Genomic DNA, 25,690 nt, shown 5'->3' on the forward strand with positions numbered 1-25,690 from the left:
TTGTTTTTTGTTTTATTCTCTTCTTTCTTTTTCTGTGTTTTTAAAACAAAACATTTAGATACTCATCTGTCAATGACACCTTTGAAGAAAGGCCGGTCAGACTGGGCAAGATTCCATTTGTACGCCAGCCTTGGTGCATAAACGGGCCCCATCCATCTTCCCGGCCTATGACATTGCTTACAGTCCTTCTCTTGAGAAGCCTGCCAACTCTCCAGCTGCCACCAGAGTGCTGCATTTTCTTAATTGCTTTCCCACTGCACAGGAAGAAGTGGTGGGACTCTCCCTTTGGCCTACCAAGTCTCCTTCTAGCCCTGGAACCTTCTGTTGTGTCAGGTCCCTCATCCATTATATTATTGTGACTGGAAATGCAGATCTTGGACTGTAAGGTCCACACAGTTTATCACTCACTCTATAACTTGCAAAATATGCAGTCTTGGGTCTCTAAAAGTCTATCTAAAATAGGCTTGGGATTATTACCTCCCTTGCCTTCCCCTGTGTCAATTCAGGGATAAAATGAGAAAACAAACAAGAAAATTATTGGATAAGAAAGAAGAATAAAAATGCTAGAATTTAGGATAACCCGTTTTTATCTGAAAGTTGGTGGCATATTCATTCTTTCAATAAATAAATATTTCCTGAGCCCCTGCTTTTGCCAGGCACTCTAGCTATAAAGAAATAATAACCAGTGTCTTAGTCCATTTTGTTTTGTTATATACCACACAATGAGTAATTTTTTTAATTTAATTTTTAAGTTCACGGGTACATGCGTAGGTTTGTTACATAGGTAAACTGTGTTATGGGGGCTTGTTGTACAGATTATTTTATGGCACAGCTGTTAAGCCTAGTACCCATTAGTTATTTTTCCCAATCCGCTCCCTCCTCACACCCTCCACCCTCCACCCTCCATTAGTCCCTAGTGTGTGTTGTTCCCCTCTCTGTGTACATGTGTTCTCATCATTTAGCTCCTACTTATGGGTGAGAACATGCAGTATTTGGTTTTCTGTTCCTGCATTAGTTTGCTAAGGATAATGGCCTGCAATTCTACCCATGTTGCTGCAAAGGACATGATCTCATTCTTTTTTATGGCTGTGTAGTATTCCATGGTATATATGTACCACATTTTCTTTATCCAGTCTGTCATTAATGGGCATTTAGGTTGATTCCATGTCTTTGCTATTGTGAATAGTGCTACAGTGAGCATACACATGGAGGTGTCTTTATGATAGAAAGATTTATATTCCTTCGGGTATATACCCAGTAATGGGATTGCTGAGTAGGATGGTAGTTCTGTTTCCAGCTCTTTAAGGAATCGCAACAGTTTTCTACAATGGCTGAACTAATTTACACTCCCACCAACAGTGTATAAGCATTCCTTTTTCTCTACAACTTCACCAGCATCTGTTATTTTTTTGACTTTTTAGTAATAACCATTCTGACTGGTGTGAGATGGTATCTCACTGTGGTCTTGATTTGCATTTCTCTAACAATCAGTGATGTTGAGCTTTTTTTCATATGCTTGTGAGCCACATGTGTGTCTTCTTCTGAGAAGTGTCCATTCATGTCCTTTGCCCACTTTTTAATGCGGCTATTTGTTTTTTTCTGGTAAATTTGTTTAAGTTCCTTATAGATACTGGACATTAGACTTTTGTCAGATGCTTAGTTTGCAAAAATTTTCTCCCACGGAATGGGTAATTTATACAGAAAAGAAATTTTTTTCTTATAGCTTTGGAGGCTGCGAACCCCAAGATCCAGGTGTCCACATCTGGCAAGAGCCTTCGTGCTGTGTCATCTTATGGCAGAGGGCGGAAGGTAGAAGGGGAAGACAGCACACACAACAGAGGAGAAAGGGCAAAACCTATTTTGCCTTAACTTACTTATTGTTGACTCGAGTTTTATAAACTACGCTGCTCGTAGTGGTGATTCTTTACTTTGTTCTCCCTAGAGAGACCCAGCCCACTAGTCCAACAGTCATAGGCACTGCATCTACCATATCAGGGTGGAAATGACCTGGTAAGAAGAAATGCAGGGAGGCAGAATTGAAGCAAGAGGGAAGGTGTGGCCCTGCAGGAGACTTCTTCCCCTTCCCAAATTGTTTGTCTGACTTCCCTGTTTATCTTCTGGACCCTCCCTCTGACAAATACGAAATACCCAATCCCAATATTTGTTAATGATTTCAGACTTCTAGAGATGTTTAAAATATTGAATAATGAAATCTGAGTTATGTGCACTTGCTTTAAAGTGTACCTTTTAACATACCAAAATCTAAAATTGCTCCTAAAAATGTTTCATTTTGATTTCTTAGATAGTTTTGAACTCTTTAAGGGCAAAGACCCAATTATCTTTTTATTCCAAGTGCCAAGTACAAGGGCTAACATGGTCCATGTGGGAGAGATATTGGATAAATAAATGATTCAGGGAAGACAGGCTTCATTTTCACCTCCCATATGTAGGTACCTATTTATTGACCAGAGAGTGGAAACATAGTACTTGGCTAAAACTCTAAGACAGATAATCCCTCAGTAGCTAAAACTCCAGTCCATACTATAGTAATATTATATTGATCAATATGAATATTTTAAGGAATAGAAAATTGTTTTGTGTCCCATCCCAAAAGCAATCTTGTTGGACCAGTAATCTCTGCATCAGTAGAAGTCTTTTCTGAGGTCCAGGCATCTAAGGTGATGCTTAGAATAGCTAATCTGATTACATCAGCAGAGAAAAAGAAGTACAGACACCAGAGACATTGGTTTCTTATAGAAACTGCTCTTTTTAAACAGCCATATACCTTTTAAATTTATAAAATTCAATGAATTTTAGTAAGTTTGGGAATTGATTTGCAAGAAACACAGAACACTAGATCTGTTATTGGGGAAATTTGAAAATGTGGGATACATGGTCTCATTTGCATAACTCAGGGCAGTGTAATGAAGGGGAAGATCCCATTTAACCAGCTAATTAGGAAAGGGATTGATTAACATCAGTGATCATTAACTGTTGCCAAGTACGTGGTATTTAATCTGAATGCAGTATTTACTATGGACCCTTCATTAGAGTTAGGTGAATAATGCTGGCAAAGTGTTCTAGGTAAAAATTTAACTTGTCAACATTCCTTTGGTGGGATCTCACATATTTGGTATGTAGGAGTTAACTAGTATGTCAGAAAGTGTGTATCAAGTCGGCCTGGATAAACCTCTAGTTTTAAATATCTGAGCAAGGGAACTATTTTATTTTGGCAAAAATGAAAACTTACTGATTAAACCAGTAGTTTCCAACCAGGGGCGGTTTTGCCCCCAGAGGACATTTGGCACCATCAAAACCCATTTCTGATTGGCACCACCGGTTAGGAGGGTGCTCCTGGCATCTAGTGGGTAGAGGTCAGGAATGGTGCTAAACATCTTACAAAGCACAGGACAGCCTCCACAACAAAGAATTATCTGGTTCACGTGCCAGTAGTGCTGAGATTGAGAACTGTTGGGTTGAACTGACAGGTAAACTTCAACTCAGTGCTTTTGAATTCAGTGTTTTCCCTTGTAGACTAACAGTCTTGATTCATTTCTTTATTTTTAATTAACTCATTCAATAAATATATATATATTGCACCTACAATGTTCCTAGCACTGGGGATACAGCTGTGAACAAGTACCCCAGAAGGCACTATGGAGGGCATTGGGGGATTATCCATTGATAACAAGGGCACTGTTGGCATCAATGTCCAGAGACTGGGATGCCAGCTTCCCAATGAAGGATTGTTCCACACAAATGCTGCAGCACCCTCTGAGAATGCTGAGCATGGCCAGGTTGCTGCCAATGGAGAGCTTCCATTTGTGTGGCAGATACAGACAAGTATTGCAGGAATGAGAGAGAAGAAGTGAAGAAATGAAAGGGTAGGAGGAGGGAGGAAGGAAGGAAGGAAGGAAGGAAGGAAGGAAGGAAGGAAGGAAGGATTTCTAGTAGTGGTAAACGCTCTCTAGAAAATGGAGCAGGATTAAGAGATGAAATATGGTTGGCAGTGGCAGAGGGGAGAAGAAGTACACAGCCATGTGCACATGGTGTGCGGTGGGGCAGTGCCTTTCCAGGTTGGGGGGTGGTTCGAGAAGGCCTCCCTGGTGAGGTGACAAGAATGGAAGTCTGAATCATGAGATGCAGACTGCAGTCACCATGCAAAGCTATATAGGAAGAGCATTCTAGGCAGTGGGAACTAACGCCTCCAGGAACCTAGAATGAGATTCGTCATCCATGTGTCCATGTTCCACGTGGGTGCTGTGAGACCTGAATGAGTCTCTTGGGTTTTGGGGGTAGTTACCAGGATCTACAACCAGAGCTGATAAGTAGGTGGGTAGCTGACCCAGGGAAAAGTGGGAAACCCAAGGCACATCTTTGCTCTGAATGTCAGCTATGAGGTGGGACTTCTTGTGTGTTTGTTTGACATTTTTATTAAGCTAACAAATGAATACTATGCAGGGACAGAAGCAGGTCTAAGCCAGTAGGACTGACAACAGCAAACTTTATAGTTAGTGAGGTTAGTGAGGTAGCTATAGGTCACGCTTTTTTTAAAGTCTGCAGCAGAGTTTGAGAGTGAGAGCTGGACATTAGAGCAGCTGCTCTGCATACCACAGAGTAGCCAGTGACAAGGGCATGTTGAGGATTATTGCCCCAGGAATAAAAATAGCCCAGGGTTTTGAGAAACTGGATCCTCTGTGCTCACTCTCCAGGACACTTGCGCCCAAGAGTTACTGTCCCTTTCTAAACTCCTCAAAAGCCCCAGCGGGCCCTCTACTCAAAAATGAGCAGCAGAATTTTGGGGCAACACATCCTCATACCTACTTGTGTGTTCTAAATTGGCCACTTCTTTTAGAGGTCATGATGGGATGTGAACATTAAAGACAATATGAGCTGAGTATTTATGAGTGAGCGCAGGCCATCCCCTTCCCCAGGCCTCACCCCTGTGCCTTCCTTTACACAGGTGTAAGTGGAGGTTGTTTGGTGCTGAGGTTGGGTTTCTAACTACCTCATTTTTTAAAGGTGGACATGTATTTTACCATGAGAGAAAAGGAAAGGAATTAACCAATACTGGAATATGTCTCATACCAAGATTCAGTCTTGCTTTTGGGGAAGCCTCTGATTCCCATTGAGAGAAATAAATAAGTTTTTATGTATATAAAGTTTTTTTGTAAACACTTACATATGGGTGGGCAGTAATCATTAGCTGCTAAATTATTGTCGCTCTCTTCATTAGGAATTACCATATGTTACGCCCATTACTGCTCACTAGTCAGTGCTGTTTCCTGTTTTATGTTATTTTTTTCTGAAAACTTGCATATCGGAAGATTATATTAATAGTATCTTGACATGTTCTGTATTAAAACTTTGAAACTCACACTTTCACATACCTGTGCCTCAGAGCTGAGGTTCGCAAACTACAGCTCTAGGAAACCACTCATGTACTTTCTCTATGGATTTGTCTATTTTTGGATGTTCCAGATAAATGGAATAATATAATATGTGCCCTTTTGTGACCAGCTTCCTTCACTTAATGTTTTTATGATCCATCCACATTGTAGCCTGTATTAGTACTTCATTTTTAAATTGCCATATAATATTCCCTTGTATCAATAGACAACATTTAGCATATCCATTCATAAGTTGATGGATGCTTTTTTAGCTGTTAGTAATGTTGATACAAGCATCGATGTACATGTTTTTTTGCAGACCTATGTTTTTATATTCTCTTGGGTACACACCTAAAAGTAGAATTGTTGGGTCATATGGTGACTCTACGTTTGGTATTTTGAAGAACTGCAAGACTGTTTTCTAAAGCGCCTGCACCATTTTACAACACCACCAGCAACGTATGAACATTCCAGTTTTTCTGCATCCTTTCTAATACTTACCATCTGTCTTTTTCTATGTTAGCCATCCTAGTGGGTGTGAAGTGATTTCCACTTTCCTGATGACCGAGCATCTTTTCATGTGTTGTTTACCATGTGTATATTTTCTTTAGAGAAAGGTCTATTCAGATCCTTTGCCCATATTTAAATTAAATTAGGTTGTCTTCATATTGTTGAGCTGTAAGAGTTGTTCATATATTCTGGGTATAAATACCTTGTCAGGCCGGGTGTGGTGGCTCACGCCTGTAATCCCAGTGCTTTGGGAGGCTGAGTCAGGTGGATTGCTTGAACCTAGGAGTTCAAGACCAGCCTGGGCAACATGGTGAAACACCACCTCTACAAAAAAATACAAAAATTAGCTGGGCAGCCTGGCAGCCACCTGTAGTCGCAGTTACTCAGGAAGCTAAAGTGGGAGGATAGCTTGAGCCAGGAAGGTCGAGGCAGCAGTGAGCTGAGATCATGCCATTATACTTCAGCCCTGGGTGACAGAGTGACACCCTGTCTCAAAACAAAAAAGAAAAAGCAAAAAATCTTGTGAGCTCTCCAGTGCCTGTTTTTGTAGGTGAAGTAGTATTGAAATGCAGCCATGCCCATATTGTCTGTGAATACCTTCTTGCTAAAATGGCAGAGCTGAGTAGATGGAGGGGTAGAGACCATGGAAACTACAAAGCCAAAAATATCCTCTACCTGCTCCTTTACAGAAAAAGCCTGCCAAACTCAACTTCACATGAAAATATGTCACACTGTCTATTTAAAAGAACAACGAAAAAGGCTGATTTGTTCACTCACCTTTTTCAACATGTTTCTATACAAATTAAGTTGATATTTAAATCAGAGGTTATGTAAGTGGATGCTGAAGACAGAGCTTCGTGTATCAGAGGTTGTCCATTGGTTGTGCCTAATGTTTTTGTCTATGTGGTTACACAGAAATTCCAATCAAAGATCCTAAGCTTTCTAAAAATATATGTTTTCATTATAAGTCAAGACAGTGATTTAGTTAATCTTCACTCTAGCTTATAAATCTCTGAACAGTGCAATCAGCATAATGCTTGGTGGAACATTGAAAATGCCCTCACATGCTTTGGTGGAAAACAGTTTATGGGATTTTTTTTTTTTCCCAACATGGCTCATGAGAGATTTGGGGATTTATTTAACCGCCTTTATCCAAGCAAATCTCCTAGTGACCCTGTTGGGATTTTGATCTCAGTTAAGACTAGAATATATATGACTCATGCTAAGTAAAGGGCCCACAGAGGATAGACAAGCTGCCATGAATTTCCCTCGCCTGGGAACGGGCATGAGCAGAATCTGCAGCAGAAGAGTCCAAGCTTGTCCAACTTGTGGCCCACGGGCTGTGCAGCTTCAAATGTAGCTCGGCACAAATTCATAAACTTTCTTAAAACATTATGAGTTTTTATTTGTGTGTGTGTGTGTGTGTGTGTGTGTGTGTGTGTTTTAGCTCATCAGCTATCATTAGTGTTAGTGTATTTTATGTGCGGCACAGGTGGAGAACCCTGGGGCCCTCCAGCATTTACAAGTCAGGGAGATGAGTGAATCAGCAAATGAGACCTAGGAGGGTTGAACAGTGAGGTCAGCTGAGAACCAAGTAAAGGGAGACTTCAAGGAGAAAGTGATAAACGTGGTGAAGAAGACAATTCTTCTTCTTCCAGTGTGGCCCATGGTAGCCAAAAGATTGGACACCCCTGGCTAAACCCTTTGACTTGACTGAAAGTCCAGTACATGGACTTTCTTGCCTGAGGAAAATGCTTTGATCAGTCTCTGGTGGAAAAGGGACAGTGCTGATCAAAGCTTTTTATTCCCAATGTCTCCCAAAGTTTGCACTTACCAACAACTCCTGGATTCTCTTCTGGGTGAGAAGATCTGCATGAAGTTAGGATAAATGCCTGAATGTCATTCTTACCTTGAGGCCAAAATACACAGTTATACGTGACACAGCTCAGGCAGATGGTAGTAGGTAATTGTCTTTCAAAATAAAATTTCAGAATGAAAACATAGTGTATGGTCATAGTATATGCTTTACTATTTTTCCACCAACTTTCAGATTTTATGTGATATAGTCAGGTTTTTACGTGAAAAGTATTTTGTTACATTATTTTATTTGTGTGATGCATTACTCATTCTTTTATGCTATATGCTCCTCTCCCTTGCTGTTTCCCATTTTCTCTGGAACCTACTCCACAAGGAAATATTCCTCATGAAGGTCACCAGTAATTTCAGTAACTTCCATTGTTCTTTTGTCTTAGCCTATTAGCAGTGCTTCACCATGTTGATCACTTCTCCTTGAAGTCTTCCTTTACTTGGTTCTTAGCTGACCTCACTGTCCAACCCTCCTAGGTCTCGTTAGCTGATTCACTCATCTCCCTGACTAGGAAATGTTGGAGGGCCCCAGGGTTCTCCACCTGTGCTCCTATTTACTCTCAAGGCTTTGAACACTATTCATAAACTGGTGATTCCCAAGCTAGACTTCTCTTACTTGACCACACTTGCTTATTCAGTGTCCTTACTCTTTCACTAATAGGTCTATCAAATTCAATAGATTCCAGGCTGAAGTCCTGATTGCATTCACACCCTCCCCCTCCACCTTTTCTCCATATCCCTGATAATTTAAAATCCAACTCAATAATTCTCATTATCTAATTAGTCCAAAAACTTTGGAGTCATTCATTTCTTTTTTTAAAAATGCATGTCATCATGGATAATATTGAATGTACTCAAAAGTAGACAGAAAAAAATGTAATGAAATTCCACATATCTTGTGCCCAATCCCAGTAGCCATCAACCCTTGGCCACTGTGTCCTTCAATTTGCCAATCCACAACCACCCCTCCCATATTATTTTAAATCAAATCTTAGTCATTACATCGTTTCATTCATAAATATGTCAGCCTACATCTTTAAAAGATAAGGACTTCTTTGTATTTTAATATAGTAATACAATTACTGTACCTAAAAATAATAATTCCTAAATCTGTTACCTAGTCAGAATGTAAATTCTAGTTGTCTCAAAATGCTATTTACTTTTACAATTTGTTTGAATCAGGATCTTCTTCCTCTTCTTCTTTTCTCTTCTTCCTCTTCCTCTTCTCCCTCCGTCTCCCCTCCCTGTCTCCTCCTCCTCCTCCTCCGTCATCGTCCTTTTTTTTTTTTTTTTGAGATGGGGTCACGCATTTTTCCCCAGACTGGTCTTGAACTCCTGGGCTCGAGTGATCCTCCTGCCTCAGCCTCTTGAGCAGCTGGAACTACATGCATGTGCCCCTGTGCCTGGCTTTGAACCAGGATCTCGAAGTCATTTTTGACTCTTTCCTTTTCCTCCTGCCTACAACCAATCTGCCTATAAATCCTGTTATTTCTTTCAGTTATGTACAGAGTCTGACCACTTCTCAGCACTTCCACTGCTCCCTCAGTGGGCCGCTCCACTTTCATCTCTGCCATGGATTGTTGTAGATGCAGCAGTTTCTACTGCTTCCCCTGTCTTCTCCCAACCTTCGCCCCTTCATTTTATTCTTCATAGGAGCCACAGAAATCATGTTAAACATAAGTAATATCACATCACTCTTCTATCCAAAACTCTCTGTCGACTTCCTAATTTACTCAGAGTTAAAAACCAAAATTCTCACAGAGGTCCAGGTATTAGTTACCTTATGCCAAAGCTTAATGCCTTAAAGCTATAGACCTTGTAGCTACCAACATTTACTATTGTACAGCATCTGTGAGTCAGGACTCTGGGTGCAGCTTAGCTGAGTCCTCTGGCTCAGGATCTTCCATGAGGCTGAAATGAAAGTGTTGTTGAGGGTTGCAGACTCATCTGAAGGCTCAACAGAGGAAATGCTTTCACCGTCACTCACTCATGAGATCATTAGCAGGATTCAGTTAGCTCCTCGTGGTTTGTTGGGCAGAGAGACTCAGTTCTTCACTCATTGTTGGTCAGAGACCTCTCTTACCTCCTTGCCACATAGGCTTCTCCACAGGGGAGCTCATAGTGAGCTAGTTCACTTCGAACAGGACAAGCAAGAGAGAGCGAGCAAGATAGAAGCCAGAGTTTTTTGTAACTTAATCTTGGAATGGATATCTTATAACTTTTCCCATATTCTGTTTGAAGCAAGTCACTAGGTCCAGCCCACAGTCAAGGAGAGAGCATGAGTACCAGGAGGCAGGACTCATTGAGAGTTATCCTAAAAGCACCTGCCACAACCTGTAAGTCCTACATGATTTGACCCCTATTACTCTCTAACCTCAACTCCTTCTACTTCCCCTTTACCCACTCAACCACAGCCACACTGCCTCCTTGTTCTTCAGTCACACCAACCTTGCTGCTACCTCAGGGCCTTTGCACCTGCCATGCCTTTTCCATGGGACGTTTTTCCTCTAGATACCTTCACCACTGGATCCATCATTTCCTTCAGGTCTCTGCTCAAGTATTTTCTCAGCAGGGACTTTCCTGATCACCACCTGTAAAATAAAAACTCTTCCTCCTCCATATCCCCAGTGTTTTCTCCTCCTCACATCTGCTTGTTCACCACCTGATATGATTTGTATTTCTTTATCTTCTCCCTCTGCTAGATGTTAAGTTTCATGGGACAGACATTTTATATTTCTTGTTCACTCCTTTATCCTTAATACTTGGAAAAGGAGAACATCCTACTATATGCTACATTGTAGACAGTCTTCATCTTTAATGAATGAAGACAGTGGGGTCTCAATGGGAGGTATTGTAGAAGTTAAATGTCCTCAGATACACTACATACAGGAAAGGGTGATTTCTCTCTCATTTTTTTTTAAACTCAGTGTCTCAGTGGAAGGCATATCAGCATAGGATGGGCAGTGCAGACTATTGCTCTCGTCCTTGACACCCCACTCATCTGTTTCAAGGTCATACCTCTGCTCTGTTTTGTTTTGTTTTGTTTTGTTTTGTTTTGTTTTTTTGAGACAGGATCTCACTTAGTCACTCAGACTGGAGTGCAGTGACTGGAGTGAATCACCGCAGCCTTAATCTCCGGAACTCAAGCAATCCTCCCTTCTCAGGCTCCCATGTAGCTGGGATCATAGGCATGCACCACCACATCTGATTGATTTTTGCATTTTTTCTAGAAACGGGGTTTTACCATGTTGCCAAGGCTGCACCTCTGCTTTAGATAGTAGATATTCCTCCTGGAGACTTAGCTATCCTTGAACAGTATTCCTAATTTCTGGGGCCCTCATAACTTTTCTCATCTTCTGTGCATTAATTTGTATTTCAATGGGAAACACTTAATGGCTAGCATCTTAATCTGGACTCTGAATTTCTCATTTTTCTCAAATACTTTCAAGAGAGTGTGACTGAGTTTCTTTCCCTCTCATTCGGAGACTGTCTTTTCCAGCCCAGCAGAGCCATAGATGATGAAAGGGTTCTTATTTCCCCATTTTGCCTTGGCTCCTTCAGCTGTCCTTCTGGTTTTGGTGGGACCAGAGCTCTGGCAGTGTCGTACTGGTTGGTGGTTGGGTTTCTTTTCCCTGCCATGCTTTAAGGTAAGTGTTGGCAGTGCCAGGAAAGGATCCTAACTCTGAATTCTTCGAACCTGTCAGGTCCTGAGAAGTGCTTGGGTGTTGGCCTTGGGAAGCCTTGCATCCAGATTCCCACTCCACCATTTACTAGTGGTGTGACGTTAAGCAAATGACCTAAGCCGTCTGTGTCTTCGTATGTAATGTGGCAGTACAATACCCACATGTTTTGGTTACTGTAAGGCTTAGAGAAAATTAAGTATTATGCTTGGAAAATACCTGGCATGAAATTGAGTGCTCAGTAAATGCTGATAATGGTGCCGTAATTGTCATTATCCAAATACTTAGAGTAATAATGTCGTAGTTTTGATATTGTGGTTCACCACAAAATGAACAAAGAATGGTGAGGATCAGGTTGTGTTATCTATGCTAACCCCATCTCCTGCAACTGCATTTATAAGCTTGCAATTAATACTGTGCATGACTTTTGTAATGTTGCTTTCCTTTCCATGCTTCCATTTCCTCTGTAAAATAAGGACATGAAACTATATCAGAGTAGCAAATAGGTTTAATCTCTTATGTCAACTCCAGTTGATCAGTAGTGGGTACCTGGAAAGCATATTAAAAAAAAAATTCTGTGGTCTTGTCTGGGCTCAGCAGATAACTTTGTCATAATCTATTAGCAATGTCTGCAATGGATAGAAAGGCTGGTGGCAACTATTCTGAAATTCTCCAGACCTGGACTAAATGCTCTCTAAGACCCTTCTCAGATCCCCAGTCCTCTGATTCATTATCAAGATCTTCTTGATGGGCCGTTGTAGTTGGCTGACATCCTATCCTGTCCACCCAAATGAATATTCAGTGTCATTGGAGTAAAACGTAGATTCAAGTAGTTCAGTTAAGAATCTGAAAGGGATCATATATCAGTAAAACAAATAAAATTTTAAAAAAGAATCTGAAATGGAAGTGGTTGATTAGGCAGCTGCTTCTCTGAATGGGGTAGGGGTTTCTTTGAGACTGCATTGCAATTTGAGTCTAAAAAATAAAGCATTTTAATCGAAAGAACAAACAGGATGGTTCCCTAAAGTCATGCATGCAAATCATAGCCCAGCGATGCCAGGTGGAGTTGGAATATCATTTTGTGTAGGTTTCTGTCAATAGCATTTAGCAATGGATACACGGATGGGTTTTCCCAAACTGGAAACAGTAATTTCCTGACCTGTAATAGAAAGCTATAGGTTTCTAACAGTTGTTGGATAATTATGTGAATGTATGCTACAGATAGATTATTTTAGAAATTGATTTAACCACTTCCTTTGATATTTAGGATCTAAGATAAAGGTATCTTGTTTCAGGGGTACTTAATTAACTCAAGCAAGGAGATTCAATTTGCACGAACCTTCAGGAAGAAATCTGTGTGTGCATCACTTTTTAGCCTTGCTATCTTTGTAAGGAAAAATGAAACCCTTAGTGATGCACTGGCATTTTATAATCTTAAGCAAAAGATTCTACCTGTAGGGTCAGGGATATTTGCCATATTTGTAAAAGCTTTTCAGATATAGAGTTGATTCTGGGTCTTCTTTCTCCAAAATTTCTATGTCAGAGTACATTTTTCATGCCCCCTTTTATTATGCCTCACTACAGACAGCAACAATATCTGTTTGTGAGTTTATGATCCCTGGCAAGGCAAAAATCACCCATCTGGAATCATACTGTTCTACTAAATATGATGAAAGAACTATATTTTTAGTTTTCTCAGAAACAATCAACACTAAACGTGATTTTTGTCCATAGTGTGCCCTCAGCCAGGCTCTATGACAGAAGGACATTTTTATAAGGGACTCTATGAATATGACAGCAGCAATAAACAGCTGAAAATAATCTATGAGGCGTTTGCAAATTACCCCTCATGAGCTGTAGTGGTTGTGAAAGATAATTTGTGGTTCTCACAGAATACCCTGCAAATTGGGTCTTTCATCTGCAATGTTTTTCACAGTTAAAACATTTCATTTCTCATATTAACAAATGATAACTCTGCATTTGTTAATCTAAACAATTTGATTTATATTTTTTTCTGTGCTGAGAAGCTGTTGACATTTCAGGGTAAGTAATTATTTTCATTGCCAACTGCTGTTTGTGGTGACTGTAGGCAAAAGATAGAAATCTGAATATAAGTATGCATCATTTTAATCATTTTCCTTAAAGACCGCCCATAAAGCAGGAAGTCTGTTTGCCTGAGTTATCATCTGTACTTAGAAATCTAAAAGGATATGAATGTTGACAAGCAAGGATTCTAGTCACGTTCAGGGTTTTCTGTGGTGGATCAGAAACTCCCTCATGTAATCTCTGTGGGTAGGGGGACTGGGTTGACCTCTGCTGTCACCAAACCTCTGGCAGGGCCCAGTGCACCTGCAGATTGAAATCAGTGCAGTAAAAGGAAGCATGCGTTATTGGCCTTAGTAGCTCTCAGCTAATGTAGTATCTGTTCAAGTGGCTCATGGGTGTTAGGATTACACAAGAATGCCTTGCACCATGCCTGGTACACGGTGCACCGTGTGAGCTCTAGAAACATCTGGTGAAACTGGGACGGCGTATAAAAACATATACAATTCCTTTCTCACACTGCCTTCTTGGCCAACCATCCTCAGTCCAGAGCCATGGAAAGAAAGGTTTTTTTTCACTTGGAAAGTAGTCACTACTTCCATAAAGAAGGATGTTGAGCCATGTCCACTGAGTGACCCATGGAGAGGAGGTGCCAGGGCCTGGGACAGAGCTGATGGATCGGCAGGCTTTCCTTGGGGTCTTTCTTTGATCTACAGTCTAAGGTATTTCAGTTTCTTTTGATATTCAGGAAAAAAAATCACCATCAAAATTTAAACTTCGTCCCCTAGAAAAATCATCTAGCAAAATTGCTGCTCCAGAAAGGTGGTCCATCTTTAGCCTTGAGTGTGTGGGGCCTACACTAGCTATGAAGCACCATGGCAGGTGTAGATTGTCTCTGCGATTATTAGAGGTACGTCAGTGTAGACCTGCACAGTAGGATGTGGTAGGTTCACCCGTTTCCCTGCGTCTGTCCCATATGATAGATGTGATAGATACATGTGAACCTTCCATTCACATTTCAGTTAGAGAATGGACTACTGAGTTAGGATCCAAACCAATCATTACGTGGCCTTGCGGAGTGAATGTAGAGCCAGTACCCTGAATGGCAAATGTGTTTTATCCTTTGAACCAACTCCAGTTGATTAGTTCTGGTTGCCTACAGTACTGTCTTAAGAAGGCATCTGTGAGGCTGAGCTAGAAGGAGTGCTGGGATTGATTAGCAATGTCTGTCATGGCCTCTGGAGAAAAAACTGGCCCTATATTTGCCATTCTCTGCTTTTAACATGTCCATAACTCCTCTGTCCTCTCTTCTTGTGTAAAACGATTTTAATACTAACAGGTGACTGTGAGCATCATGAGAGAGAACAGGTAGATTCCACTTTAAGAAAACCTAGCATGAAAAAATGCAAATTTACAAAATGGATAAATCTGGAGCCAATTATTTCTATTACAGAAAGATTCCATGAAAGGTTCCTTTAAATAGCCAGCTCCCCTACTGCATTAAAATGATGATTCAGTTTACAAAAATTCACTTTGCATGCAACTCTTCAAGACCATGTCTGTGGAGTAAAGACAGCCACACCTGATTTTTTAAAACCATGGCCTAAATAACATTGAAGATAGCTGCCGCCACCTATCTTGAGTCTCTTGGTAATTCCCACTCTCTGCAGTCTTCCTTCTTACTCCTATCCCAGCGTGGGGAGTAGACAATCTGGGTGGTGGACAACAGCTGCTGGCTTCCACCCTGACACGGCTGCATTTCATTAGTGGGTAAACTGATTGCTCTGAGTATGTTTATATGTGGGTGTGGTTGTACAACTCTGTGCACTCTGTGTGCTATGTATGCAGATACAGATACACAAAAGTCATTATCTTGCTCTCAGCCCAACCTAAATTCATTCCTGCTGTAAGAGTTCTAAATGGAAGGTTCCAATCCCTTGGTGGATATGGCCTTTGGGTAATATCTGCCCCAAATTCTGGCTCCCCATCCTCTTTGTGTTTGTTTATATGTTATTTACCCTTGCATCAGAAAAATTCCCGAGACTCGGGGCCTGAGTCCTATTATCCGGACATGGAATCTTCCTCTTCCTCTGAGGCCTACAAAGCCCCAAATGATTTTCTGATTTAGAAAATGAAATAGACTTTGACTCTTGGGGCAAGCTATGAAATTCCCAACCAATAGACGCTCCCATTAAATATATAACATATAAAACATCTGAAAGTATCACTGATCTAGCATGAACTTGAATTATAGAGGCATTCAATGCCCCTCGGGTAAGATCAGCAGCCTCTTCCCAGGCACTCAAAATCGGGCAGTTTTCCAGTGGACCATAAAGCTCCCAGGAATGCTGACTGGCATGTGTGTTTGAATTTCTGTTGCTCTGTAAAAGGAACTTAATCCATAGAAGAGTACCTGGAAGAGATGGCATCTTCCCTTTCTCTGTGTGTTTTACCCCCACATAGAATCACCATAATAACTTCTCAGGCCCAGAGCACAAGTATCATCATGTTATTTTTTAAATCACAACATAAATTCCTCCCCAGAAATATTTTTTACAGACACATCTTTTTTTTTTTTTTTTTTTTGGCAAAAGCAAAATGAGACTAACAATAAACACATCAGCCCTACTCAGACACTATCTTCTGGCCTGCAATGAACCAATCCTATTTGAGACAAAAGCTCTCAGGCTGGTGAGCTGTCAAGTCGCTCTTTTTCTTCCACCTTCCCAGGATCATTGGTTTGCGCCAAGGGTCCCCCATGGTACTGGGCTGTGATTGCCGCATAGGTGCAGCCATAGATGGCAGCTGCCAACATCATGAGACACACAATCCCACACACAACCCCAGTGATGATGACGGTGGCAATAGCATGACGCAGGTTGGCAGGCCTTGGCTTGGGTTTGAGCTCGCACTCCAAGAGGTCTCGCTCCCCCGAGTTGTGGTTCTCAGGAGGCCTCAGGACCACACCATGGGTAGAGCCGGGCCGCTGAGGCTGCGAGGACTCTGGATCAGGAGCAGCAAGAGGGCAGGGCTGGTACAGCTCATGAGGGATCCTAAGGAGGTCCTTTCCCTTCCAGGTGTCTGGTGATCCACAGATGACACCGTCTGTTATTCCCCCTTTAAAAGACAAAAGCAAAGGACAATAACAGAGCCTTGATACAACAGAGTTCCAAAATCCTCTGCCTACAAAAACTTAGGCAGATGGAATTTATGAAGTACCATTTTTTTTTAAATCCTGGAGTCAAAGAATTTAACAACCATATTTTATGATTTTAAGATTCCTAAATTGGCTAAATACTAAAAATGCCACACACTAAATTGGCAATTACTTATGACCAAGAATTCGTTAGAAGCCCAGTAACCTTCGTGTTCTGCAAATGCTCAGAGAAAACAATGCAAAAGCTGACAAGAAGGCACGCTGGGGGCCAGTGGTGAGCACAGCTGCCCACTGCATTCCTGCCACTCACGGCCCCAGTGAGCCCCGCAGACGAGAAATCTTTCGTGTACCAGATTCCTATTGAAAATCTAAGGAAAAAATAAAACAAATGTGCATTGTTGTGCTGTTAGGTGTTTATTACAAAGATCCTATGTGTCTCAACACTGTTCAGTGATGCCAGATGGAGAGATGGAGTGGTCTTGGAGTGACCTGTGGATTTGACAATACTGGAAATTTAGTTCCTGGAATTAGGTATCATGAATGTGTCTCCTCAGGCCTCAGAACGTTTACGGCTTTGAGTACTGAACTTTCTAATGGGTTATTAAACCCAGTGTCCATTCCCTGCAAGGTGATGGATATCCTCAGGTGTGTAGACTGCTGTTGGTCAGGGGGAATTTGGGTGGTCAGGCATTCTTTCCTCTGAGCGCTGAGGTAGCAGACTGAAGTCTAGTCTAGTGTGACCACTGATTTTCTCTTTGACTTTGGGAAAATGCACTTCGCTGACTAAATTTTCTGCCATGAAAACATCCTATTTGTATCCAACTTGATGGTTTACAAAGCCCTGTTAGATAAGTCGTAATACTCCGCTCTTGTAGGTAACTCTTGTCCAGACTCACAGAGGTGATGAGTGGATGAAACAACACCCAAATGCAATTCTCCATGCTCCGTCCAAGTTTTTTCCACTGCACTCACTGCCTCGCCACTTCCTCCTCTCAGGAGCGTTGTGAGGTCAGAGGAGTGGGCAGGATGGCCCTCGGCACTGTCTACTAGGAAGCCTTTGACTGGACAGAACTGCCCCATAACCTGTGCGTCGGCCCTTTCAGGCTGCCATAAGCGCCTCCCCTAAGCCAGCTGAAAAGATTGGCACTGCCGTTAGCAAAGTTAGATTGGAGGAGATTCTCAGTACACACAGTAAATGAAATATGAAATTATACCAGAAAGACATATGCAGAGGGCATCACTTCAACATTATTAGCACCCTCCATTGCATAGCACTTCAGAGTTCTAGGAATGCTTTCACATGTATTCTCTCTAAGCCTACAAGATAAGTTCTAAGTGGCCCTGTAAGTACATAGGGCCTATCTTGCAGTGCAAGGATTATCAGGTGGCCCCAACACACCAGGGTGAGTGGCAGTGGCAAAATTCAACCCATGTCCTTTTTGCTGCCACTGCTTAAAACTGAATCACCTACCACCAGAGTCTCTTGGATTCCTCCTGGCTTCTCTAGCAATCCTCTGAGGTAACAGTCCCCACCCTAAAGCAGAAAGATAAAAAGGGAATTTCTTCCTTTTTTGAGCCCCTGATTTTCATGAGGCCAGAGGTTCAGAGCAGCTGCTCCAGATGAGTCCAAAGTGCCATTGAGATTAAGGATTCTTACCTCATGGACCATTTCATTCCTCTGCACCTGACCATAAGAGCCTCTTCGAGGAAGTTGGTTGCAGGACAAAAAGGTCAGAGAGACAGAAATGAAGTGATGAGGCATTGAGAAGTAGTCATGATATTTAATCCAGCCAGAGAGCATGGAGACTTCTATCAGGGGAAGCAAGGCCACCTGCCAGGGGGATGGACAGGTTCATCAGCTGACTTCCACCTTGACTAGGGTGATTTACCCAATCACCCCAGACTTAAGAACTGTTTCTCTCCAGTTCCAGACTTTCTGCTGTTCAGTATTAGGGTGGGAGCCACAGCCTCTGGACCCAGAGCCAAGGAAATACCCAGACTAGAGCCTGGGACATAGCTGGAAGGCAGGGGCTATGGCTGCCGAATGCTCTATGGTCTTCTCCTGTGCAGGTGATCCTCAGCCAGGATGCAACTCCCACTCCCCACCATGTCATGGGCCGTGACCTCCTAGCCAAATCTGCTGATTACAGCCGGAGGGTCCCACGTCCTTCTAGATGCATGTAACTGACAATGCAGGAAGCTCCAGCTTGCCAAGCGCTCATTGTTCTCTATCTGATCACTAGTAGCTCTTCACCTCTGTCCTGGGAGAAACTAGATTCAAATCTTGAGTCTGAACATTACTTAGCTGTGCAGCCCTGAAAACCTTCCTTGACCACATCGTGCCTCTGCTTGCTCATCTGGAGAGTGGGAGACGAGGATAATTAAAATTCACTTCCCAAGATTGCTCTGAGGACTCAGTTGGATAAAATATGTCAAGTATTTAACATAATACCTAGCTCAGAGTAAATGTTTAATGAAGTGAAGATGACTTGTTTACTAGTAAATAGAGAGGAATAGATAAATAGAGAGGAATCATACAATCTGTGTGCATATTTCTGTGGAGGAGATATTATTATGTATTCACCAAAGCACATCTTTTTGCTCTTAGGCCAGCAGAAAGACTAAATTTTCCCACTTTTTGTGGTCCATTTGGGGCCATGTGATTGAATTCTGAACAATGGAACCAATTAATGCCACCTCCAGGCCATAAAACCCCAGTGTAATCCGCCATGCATTTTGTTGCCACTTGGGGATGACCTTAGAGGCCACGTGATAAAGTTGGTGGCATCACAAGCTGGAGGGGGCTTATATCCCTAAATGGCTGCATGGAATGCAGACTCTGCCTCCATTTCCCTTGAACTATGACATGAATGAGCAACAGATTTTATTGCATATATAACTAAAGTCTGGGCTAGTCTGCTATGTCAATTAGCCTGCCCTGTCTAATACCTGTAGTGTTTGCATTTGTTTATATATCTTTTTTAAAAAGAAGATCTTGACTAATACCTGTTCCCTTATTTTGCCTGTATTCAATATGTCTATAATCCGACTGCCTCCCGTGTTTGGCACGTATTTGGATTTTTCCTAGTTATGTTGAGACATCCAGGTCTTATTACCCCAAATCAATTTTTGCTTCTCTCTGAAGAAAAGCTGTGATCTGTGCTCATGCAGCTCTGTTGTGAGGGAGTGTTGAACTGCATCACAGAATCTGAGGACTGGAGTGGGCCGTAGGAACTCCCTGGCTTAAAACTGTCAGTTTCCCTCTGGTGACACTGAGTGCTAGTGAAGTGTCCTAATTTTCCCAAAGACCAGCAGCAAGTTTGTGGCAGAGTAGGGCAGAATGCATCCCATCCCAGGTTGCTTCCAGTGCCCTAGTCCTGGGAACTTTAGCCACTTTACCTGTAGATGTAAACAATTTTATTTGCAACCTCTTATAAGAAAGATGTTGCCATAGTATGTGGCTCCTGTTGCTGGTTGGCTTGAATGCCGACTGGTTATTGATTATGTAGTTTGCTGTTACATTGTTGAGAAGGATTTATTCAATATCATACGTTTGAACCTATGTTGTATTCACCCTAACCTCATTCCTGCTGAGAACCGCTGCAACCATGCAGACACTGTTGATTCCCTAATTCATGTCTGTAGCTCCAACATCTTCCTGAGCTTCAGGCTTAAATATATAACCTCCAACTCAACCATTCCCCATGAATATGTACAGGACATCTCAAACTTGACATGCCCCAAGCTGAAGTCCTAATTGAACACCTCCCCAACACACTCACTCACTCCCCAACACACTCACTCGCTCCCCCTAGTCTCCTCTTTGCCCCTTGTCAGCTGAAGGCATCACCATTTACCTGGTTATCACTGCAGGACAAATCAAAATAGACGTTCCCATAATTAGGGTCTTCTCTTAATTACCCACTCCAACCCATTAGCAATGTCTGTCAGTTCAGTATTCCAAGTATCTCCCAGCATTGATCATGTCTCGCCACCCTGGTTTGGGCCACCATCATCTTCGCTGGCTGACTGAAATCACCTTCTCCCTCATCTCCCTGGTTCTTCTTCTGCAGCCTTTGGTCAGTTCTCCCAAGAGTCTACAGAGTGACCTTTTACATTGTAATCAGATCATATTGTTCCCTTGACTAAAACTCTTCAAGAGCTTTCCATCTCACTTAAAGTCCAGGCATCTTGGACTTCTCTGCACACTTCTGCGTGATCTGGCCCGCAAGTACTGGTGTTGTCTTGTCTGTGTCCACTCACTCCCTTCCTCTGCACTAGCCACTGTCTTGTCTCTCTTTTTGTCCCACAGCCAAGCCAAGTTTTCCCCCTCATCAAGCCCTTTGTGCTCACTATTCCTTCCCCCAATTATCTCATGGCTCATTCCTCCGCAGTCTTTGGGCTCTGCTCAGCCATGTCACCTCCTTGGAGACATCTTCCCATCCATCCTATCAAAAATGAGACCCATTCTATCACTGTCCCCTTCCCCTGCCTCATTGTTTCTTAGCACTAATTACTATTCTAAACATGTATCTTCATTTATCATCTTATTTAACATCTGTTTCTACTACCAGAATGAAATCTCTATGATGGTTAGGCACTGCCATCTTCTCAGTGCCTGACGTACAAAAGGCATGCAAATATAGGAATGAATGAATCATGCTGAGAGCTAGGAGGAAAGAAGCACTGTGAAGTGGAGGAAAGAATGTCGGGTCAAGACCCAAAAGCCGTGCATTCTGTTCTCACCTGGGCTTCTGCTCTGTGATCTTGGGCAAGTCACTGAACCTCTCTGGGACTCTGTTGCCTATTGACAACAAGGATTGGCAAACTTTTCTGTAAAGAGCCAGATAGACAGCACAGCCCCTGTCACAACTACTCTGCTTTTATAGTGCAAAGCAACCACTCACTTAGTGTATAATGAATGGGCATGGCTGTGTTCCAATAAAACTTTATTTACAGAAACAGGAGATGGACTGTGGCCCTGGGGCTGTAGTTTGCTAACCCTGGGTGGTTTCCAGAGCCCCTCATCTTTAATAGTCTGAGATCTCTTGCTTTACTCTTGTCATCGTGTTAAAGAAATTGTGAGTAACTTTAGAGAGAGGCCCTGTTGCACCCAATTTCAGTGACAGTGGTGTTTGCTAAAGCAGAAAGGATAATTTTAGAGAATTACAGTTGTCAAATGGGTAGAAGCAGACAAAGAGAGAAAAATATCCCAGAGAGAGAGAACCATACCCATAATTGGAACACACTTGAAAATAAGAGTTTAGTGCTATTTGGGGTTGAGCAATTATTCAGGTGGTGATTGAATGTCCTCCTTCTAACAGCATACCCCCAGATAAGTAACTTCATGTTGTATTAATTAAACAAGTGAAAGTTATCTCCATGTAACATATTTGTAGATTAATTTAGATCCTGAATTTAAACACCTTCTGATGACTCACTTGACTCTTTTGCCATACTGTGAAATGGCACCGATGTGTAAAAGCCCAAATCCACCCTTTACACACTCCTCCACATTCTTTCTAATGCAGAGAACAGATGAGATTCATCCTAGGCTGGTAACACACAGATGGGGGGGGGGTTCCAAATAGACATGACTCACCTTTATAGATAAATTTCTCCAACCAGAGTTTAAGGCCAAGCAAGTGGCAATTGCATTTCCAGAGGTTGTCCTTGAGAAATAAAAGCCTCACACTGGGCATGGATTCCAGGAGCGCTCGATCAAGCTGCTGAAGCTGGTTTTGTTGAACCGCAAGTATAGTTAGGTTCTCCCACGTCTCTCCCAGGGATGTGGGAAGGTGGCTTATGTTGTTTGATGACAAATCAAGCTCCCTCAGCTGAGGGAGGGAATGGAAAAGTCTGCTTTCCAGGGAAATAAGTGAATTCTGGGTTAGGTTTAAAACCTGCAAGTGCTGAAGCCCATGGAAAGCTCCAGGGGCCAGATCTGAAAGGGAATTGTTGGACAAATTTAAGGCCGTGAGCCATGGCACTGACCTAAATGCAAAAGCAGGAAGATGGTGTATCTGATTATCTTGTAAATGCAGTGTTCGAGTCTGACGAGGTAAATGGGAAGGAATTTCAGCCAGACCCTGCTGGCTGCAGTCTACAAAATTTGTAGATGAGTGACATCGGCACTTGTCTGGGCAGCCATATACCACCTGGAGCAGGACAATCACACCGGAAAACAGGAGCAGTTCACCTACAACAAACAGAAAGAAATTGGGATAGGAACCAGTTTGTGAGGTGTGGTATCAACACTTTTTCGCCTTTGAATTTACAGGTAATGTGCTTTCCAGCCAGGTAAGACCTTCTACAACCTGGAAGAGAGGTTCTGTCACTCACCATCTTTAGTAGAGCCGGGCTGGACAGAGTACATCCCCAGTGTCAGTAACTACTGCAATCTTTGTGCCAACTATAGTTGGAAGCCTTGAGAAAAGTACTCTCTCAGTGTCTCCTGATTCAGAAGATGGAAGACTTAGTGATATCAACTAGAAGAGTGAAAAAAATATTTAGGGGATATATGCCCTTTGTAGGCCACAGCAGAATTATGTGGGGCCAGATATGTAAAAGAGTGATAGAGGATTTCAGATATCCACATTGCTGTAAAGTAGGCGGCAGAACAGTGCTGTCTAATACAACGTTCTGTGATGATAGAAGTGTCCTGCATCTGCTGTCCAGTATGGGAGCCAATAGCCATGTGTGGCTATCGAGCTCTTGAGATGGCACTACTGCAACCAAGAGACTGAATTTTTATTTGTATTTCATTTTAACTATTTTAAACAAAAATAGCCACATGTGGCTAATGGTTACTGTATTGGATAAGGCAGATCTAAAACACTGCTACATATTGATATCCATTTTTGCCATTGTAATTCCGTGAACAAGGATAGTGTCTGCTGCTTTTTTATTCAAGATTATAAAAATATAGAAAAGCATTAAGAATAATTAATAAATACCCCTTTTCTATAATAGTTCTGCAAGTCATTCATGGGTTATCATACTTCCTTGATTCTTTTTCCTTTTAACTCAAAAGAGCAATGCATGACTTATGCAGTTGAACTTACTTTGATTCATGCCTAATTTCTATTTTCCAGCATAAGCCCCTTTCCTCATACCATTACTGATGTATCTCTCCAGACAGTTTAAAAACAATCGTTAGTAATGACAAAAATAGCAAATAACTATATAGCATGCAACTACCATTCTAAGTGCTTTATAAATATGTATATTAATTAATCCTCATAACCTTGTAAATATGGTTCCATTATTACCCCCTTTTGAAAGATGAGGAAGCTAGGCACAGAAAAGCTGAATCACTTGCCAAGTTCACACGGAGAATAAATATTATAGCAGAGCTGTGATAAGGACCAGGGCTATCTTCCTCCCTCCAGAGTCTGTCAGAGTTCTTATCTGCTGTGTTCTACTGCCTGTCAAATACACACACACACACACACACACACACACACACACACACACACACTGTTTTGCATAACTTTTTAAAAATCCAAATAAATGTAATCATCAACATGTCTCGGTCTGCAATTTGCTCTGTTCGCTCAAAACTGATCTATCCACATTGATACGTGGAAAGCTAATTCATTCCTTTTAACTGCTGTAGCATATTCCATGGTGAGACCATGCCACATTTAGTATTAATATTTACCCCCACTCTTATGAGGGGTAGTTGAGCTCTTGCAGTTTTTTTCTTCATTCTAAATGATGCTGCAAAATAGCATCCTTGTTCAGACTGCCTTGGCTGTGCAGGAACTGGGAGAGGGTCTCTGGAATCCAAAGAAATCTTCTTGCAGGGCTCGGAGAGGAGGTTAAGTTCACATTTTCTTAGATACTGCTCTGTCATTCACCAAAGTAGCTATAACACTCCCTTCTGCTTTTTTTTCCTGAGACTTGAATTTGAAAATATGGCAAACATCTGTCAAGGGCATTTTATTATAAAGCGGTAGAGGAATTCGTTAGGCCACACAATAATATTCAAAACTCAAAATAGTTATCTACTCATAGTTGAAGCTCTTGAAAGGGGCTTTGTTTGCTCGCTTGCTTGCTTGCATGTTTGCTTGCTTGCTTGCTTTGGGTCTTAACTAGGGAAACACAGTGTGGCTGTCATGCACTTGAGCCTTTTCCCCTTTCTTCCTTAAATTCTCTAGTGAGGTTAACAGTGCTCTAGGGCAATAGGGAAGATGTTTAGAGAGCCTTCTGAAAGAGATTCTTCTCAGTTTAATTTAGTTCAAGGGATGCAGAACATCACAGTCTCCTTCCCCTTTCCAGAATATCAAAGAGCAAAACCACTGTTTTCCTTTCTATAATTTTGCAAATAATCTAAATGACTCCTTTCAAAGCCAAAACGTCTTCCCCTCAGTAATGAACGGACACCCCTCACTTTTAGCTGTAGGGCTCAGGTATTAATTAGTTGCAGGAAATTAATTCTTAAACCAGAGAATATGTTTGCCGCAGGATCCACTAATCTATTAATGAAAGGCTTGCCTCTCTGAGATTGTAGCCAATTTGTTCATTCTTTCTTTGGTTCCACTGTTCCCCTCAAAGGAATAATATATGAACTCCAACTCCAAGCACCATGTTTTCTATGAAATGGCCCGTGACATGCCAACTGCATATTCATGTCATGGCTGCATACATTTCTTTCCACCCTCTTCCTCTGCACCCAACATGCACAAACATAAATCCTCCCATGCAGAGACATTTTTCATATCTGTCCAGTCTTTTAAGACAGACGACTTGAAAATGGATTTCCCGTAGATACCTTTGTGAGGGGATCCCGTCTTTCTCCCAGACAAGAACTTTTCCAATGGGAATTGATCAGGGCTCACCTTTCATGACTGAGTCTTCTCGGGCGTCCTTGCTGACCTCGTAGACCCCTTAATTAATGTGCAGAGCAACACACGAAGGGCATGGCAGACTTGGAGCTTTACATTCAGTCTTTCTGAATCCTACCCTTGCTTTCCTTCAATGCAGAAAACAGTTGTTGCTTTCAAAAGCCCACTTATTTAAGCAGCCCTTCCCCTTGTCTC

General features: G+C 41.9%; 2 protein-coding genes across 3 annotated transcripts in view; one reads left to right on the forward strand and one right to left on the reverse strand.

Annotated features, from left to right (window-relative positions):
- Positions 1-25,690, forward strand: part of CACNA2D3 (calcium voltage-gated channel auxiliary subunit alpha2delta 3) — a 753,656-nt gene that overhangs the window by 581,754 nt on the left and 146,212 nt on the right. The gene's annotated exons all lie outside the window — the stretch shown is intronic.
- On the reverse strand, positions 16,072-25,654 carry LRTM1 (leucine rich repeat transmembrane protein 1). The gene is made up of 3 exons (XM_017852942.1): positions 25,490-25,654; positions 22,249-22,845; positions 16,072-16,606 (listed from the first exon to the last, which is right to left on the reverse strand). Exons 1-3 carry the CDS (start codon positions 25,494-25,496, stop codon positions 16,173-16,175), a joined length of 1,038 nt encoding a protein of 345 aa, XP_017708431.1. The 5' UTR covers positions 25,497-25,654; the 3' UTR covers positions 16,072-16,172.

The sequence above is a fragment of the Rhinopithecus bieti genome, unplaced genomic scaffold (genome assembly GCF_001698545.2).
Source record: "Rhinopithecus bieti isolate Rb0 unplaced genomic scaffold, ASM169854v2 scaffold_35730, whole genome shotgun sequence".
Classification (NCBI taxonomy): domain Eukaryota; kingdom Metazoa; phylum Chordata; class Mammalia; order Primates; family Cercopithecidae; genus Rhinopithecus; species Rhinopithecus bieti.

What these genes read in the sequence shown, in the direction of transcription:
- LRTM1 (XM_017852942.1), bottom strand. An exon ending in GGAGAAATTTATCTATAAAG is followed by an intron (nt 16,607 to 22,248) that starts GTGAGTCATGTC and finishes TGTCTTTTAAAG; the next exon opens with GGGGAATAACAGACGGTGTC.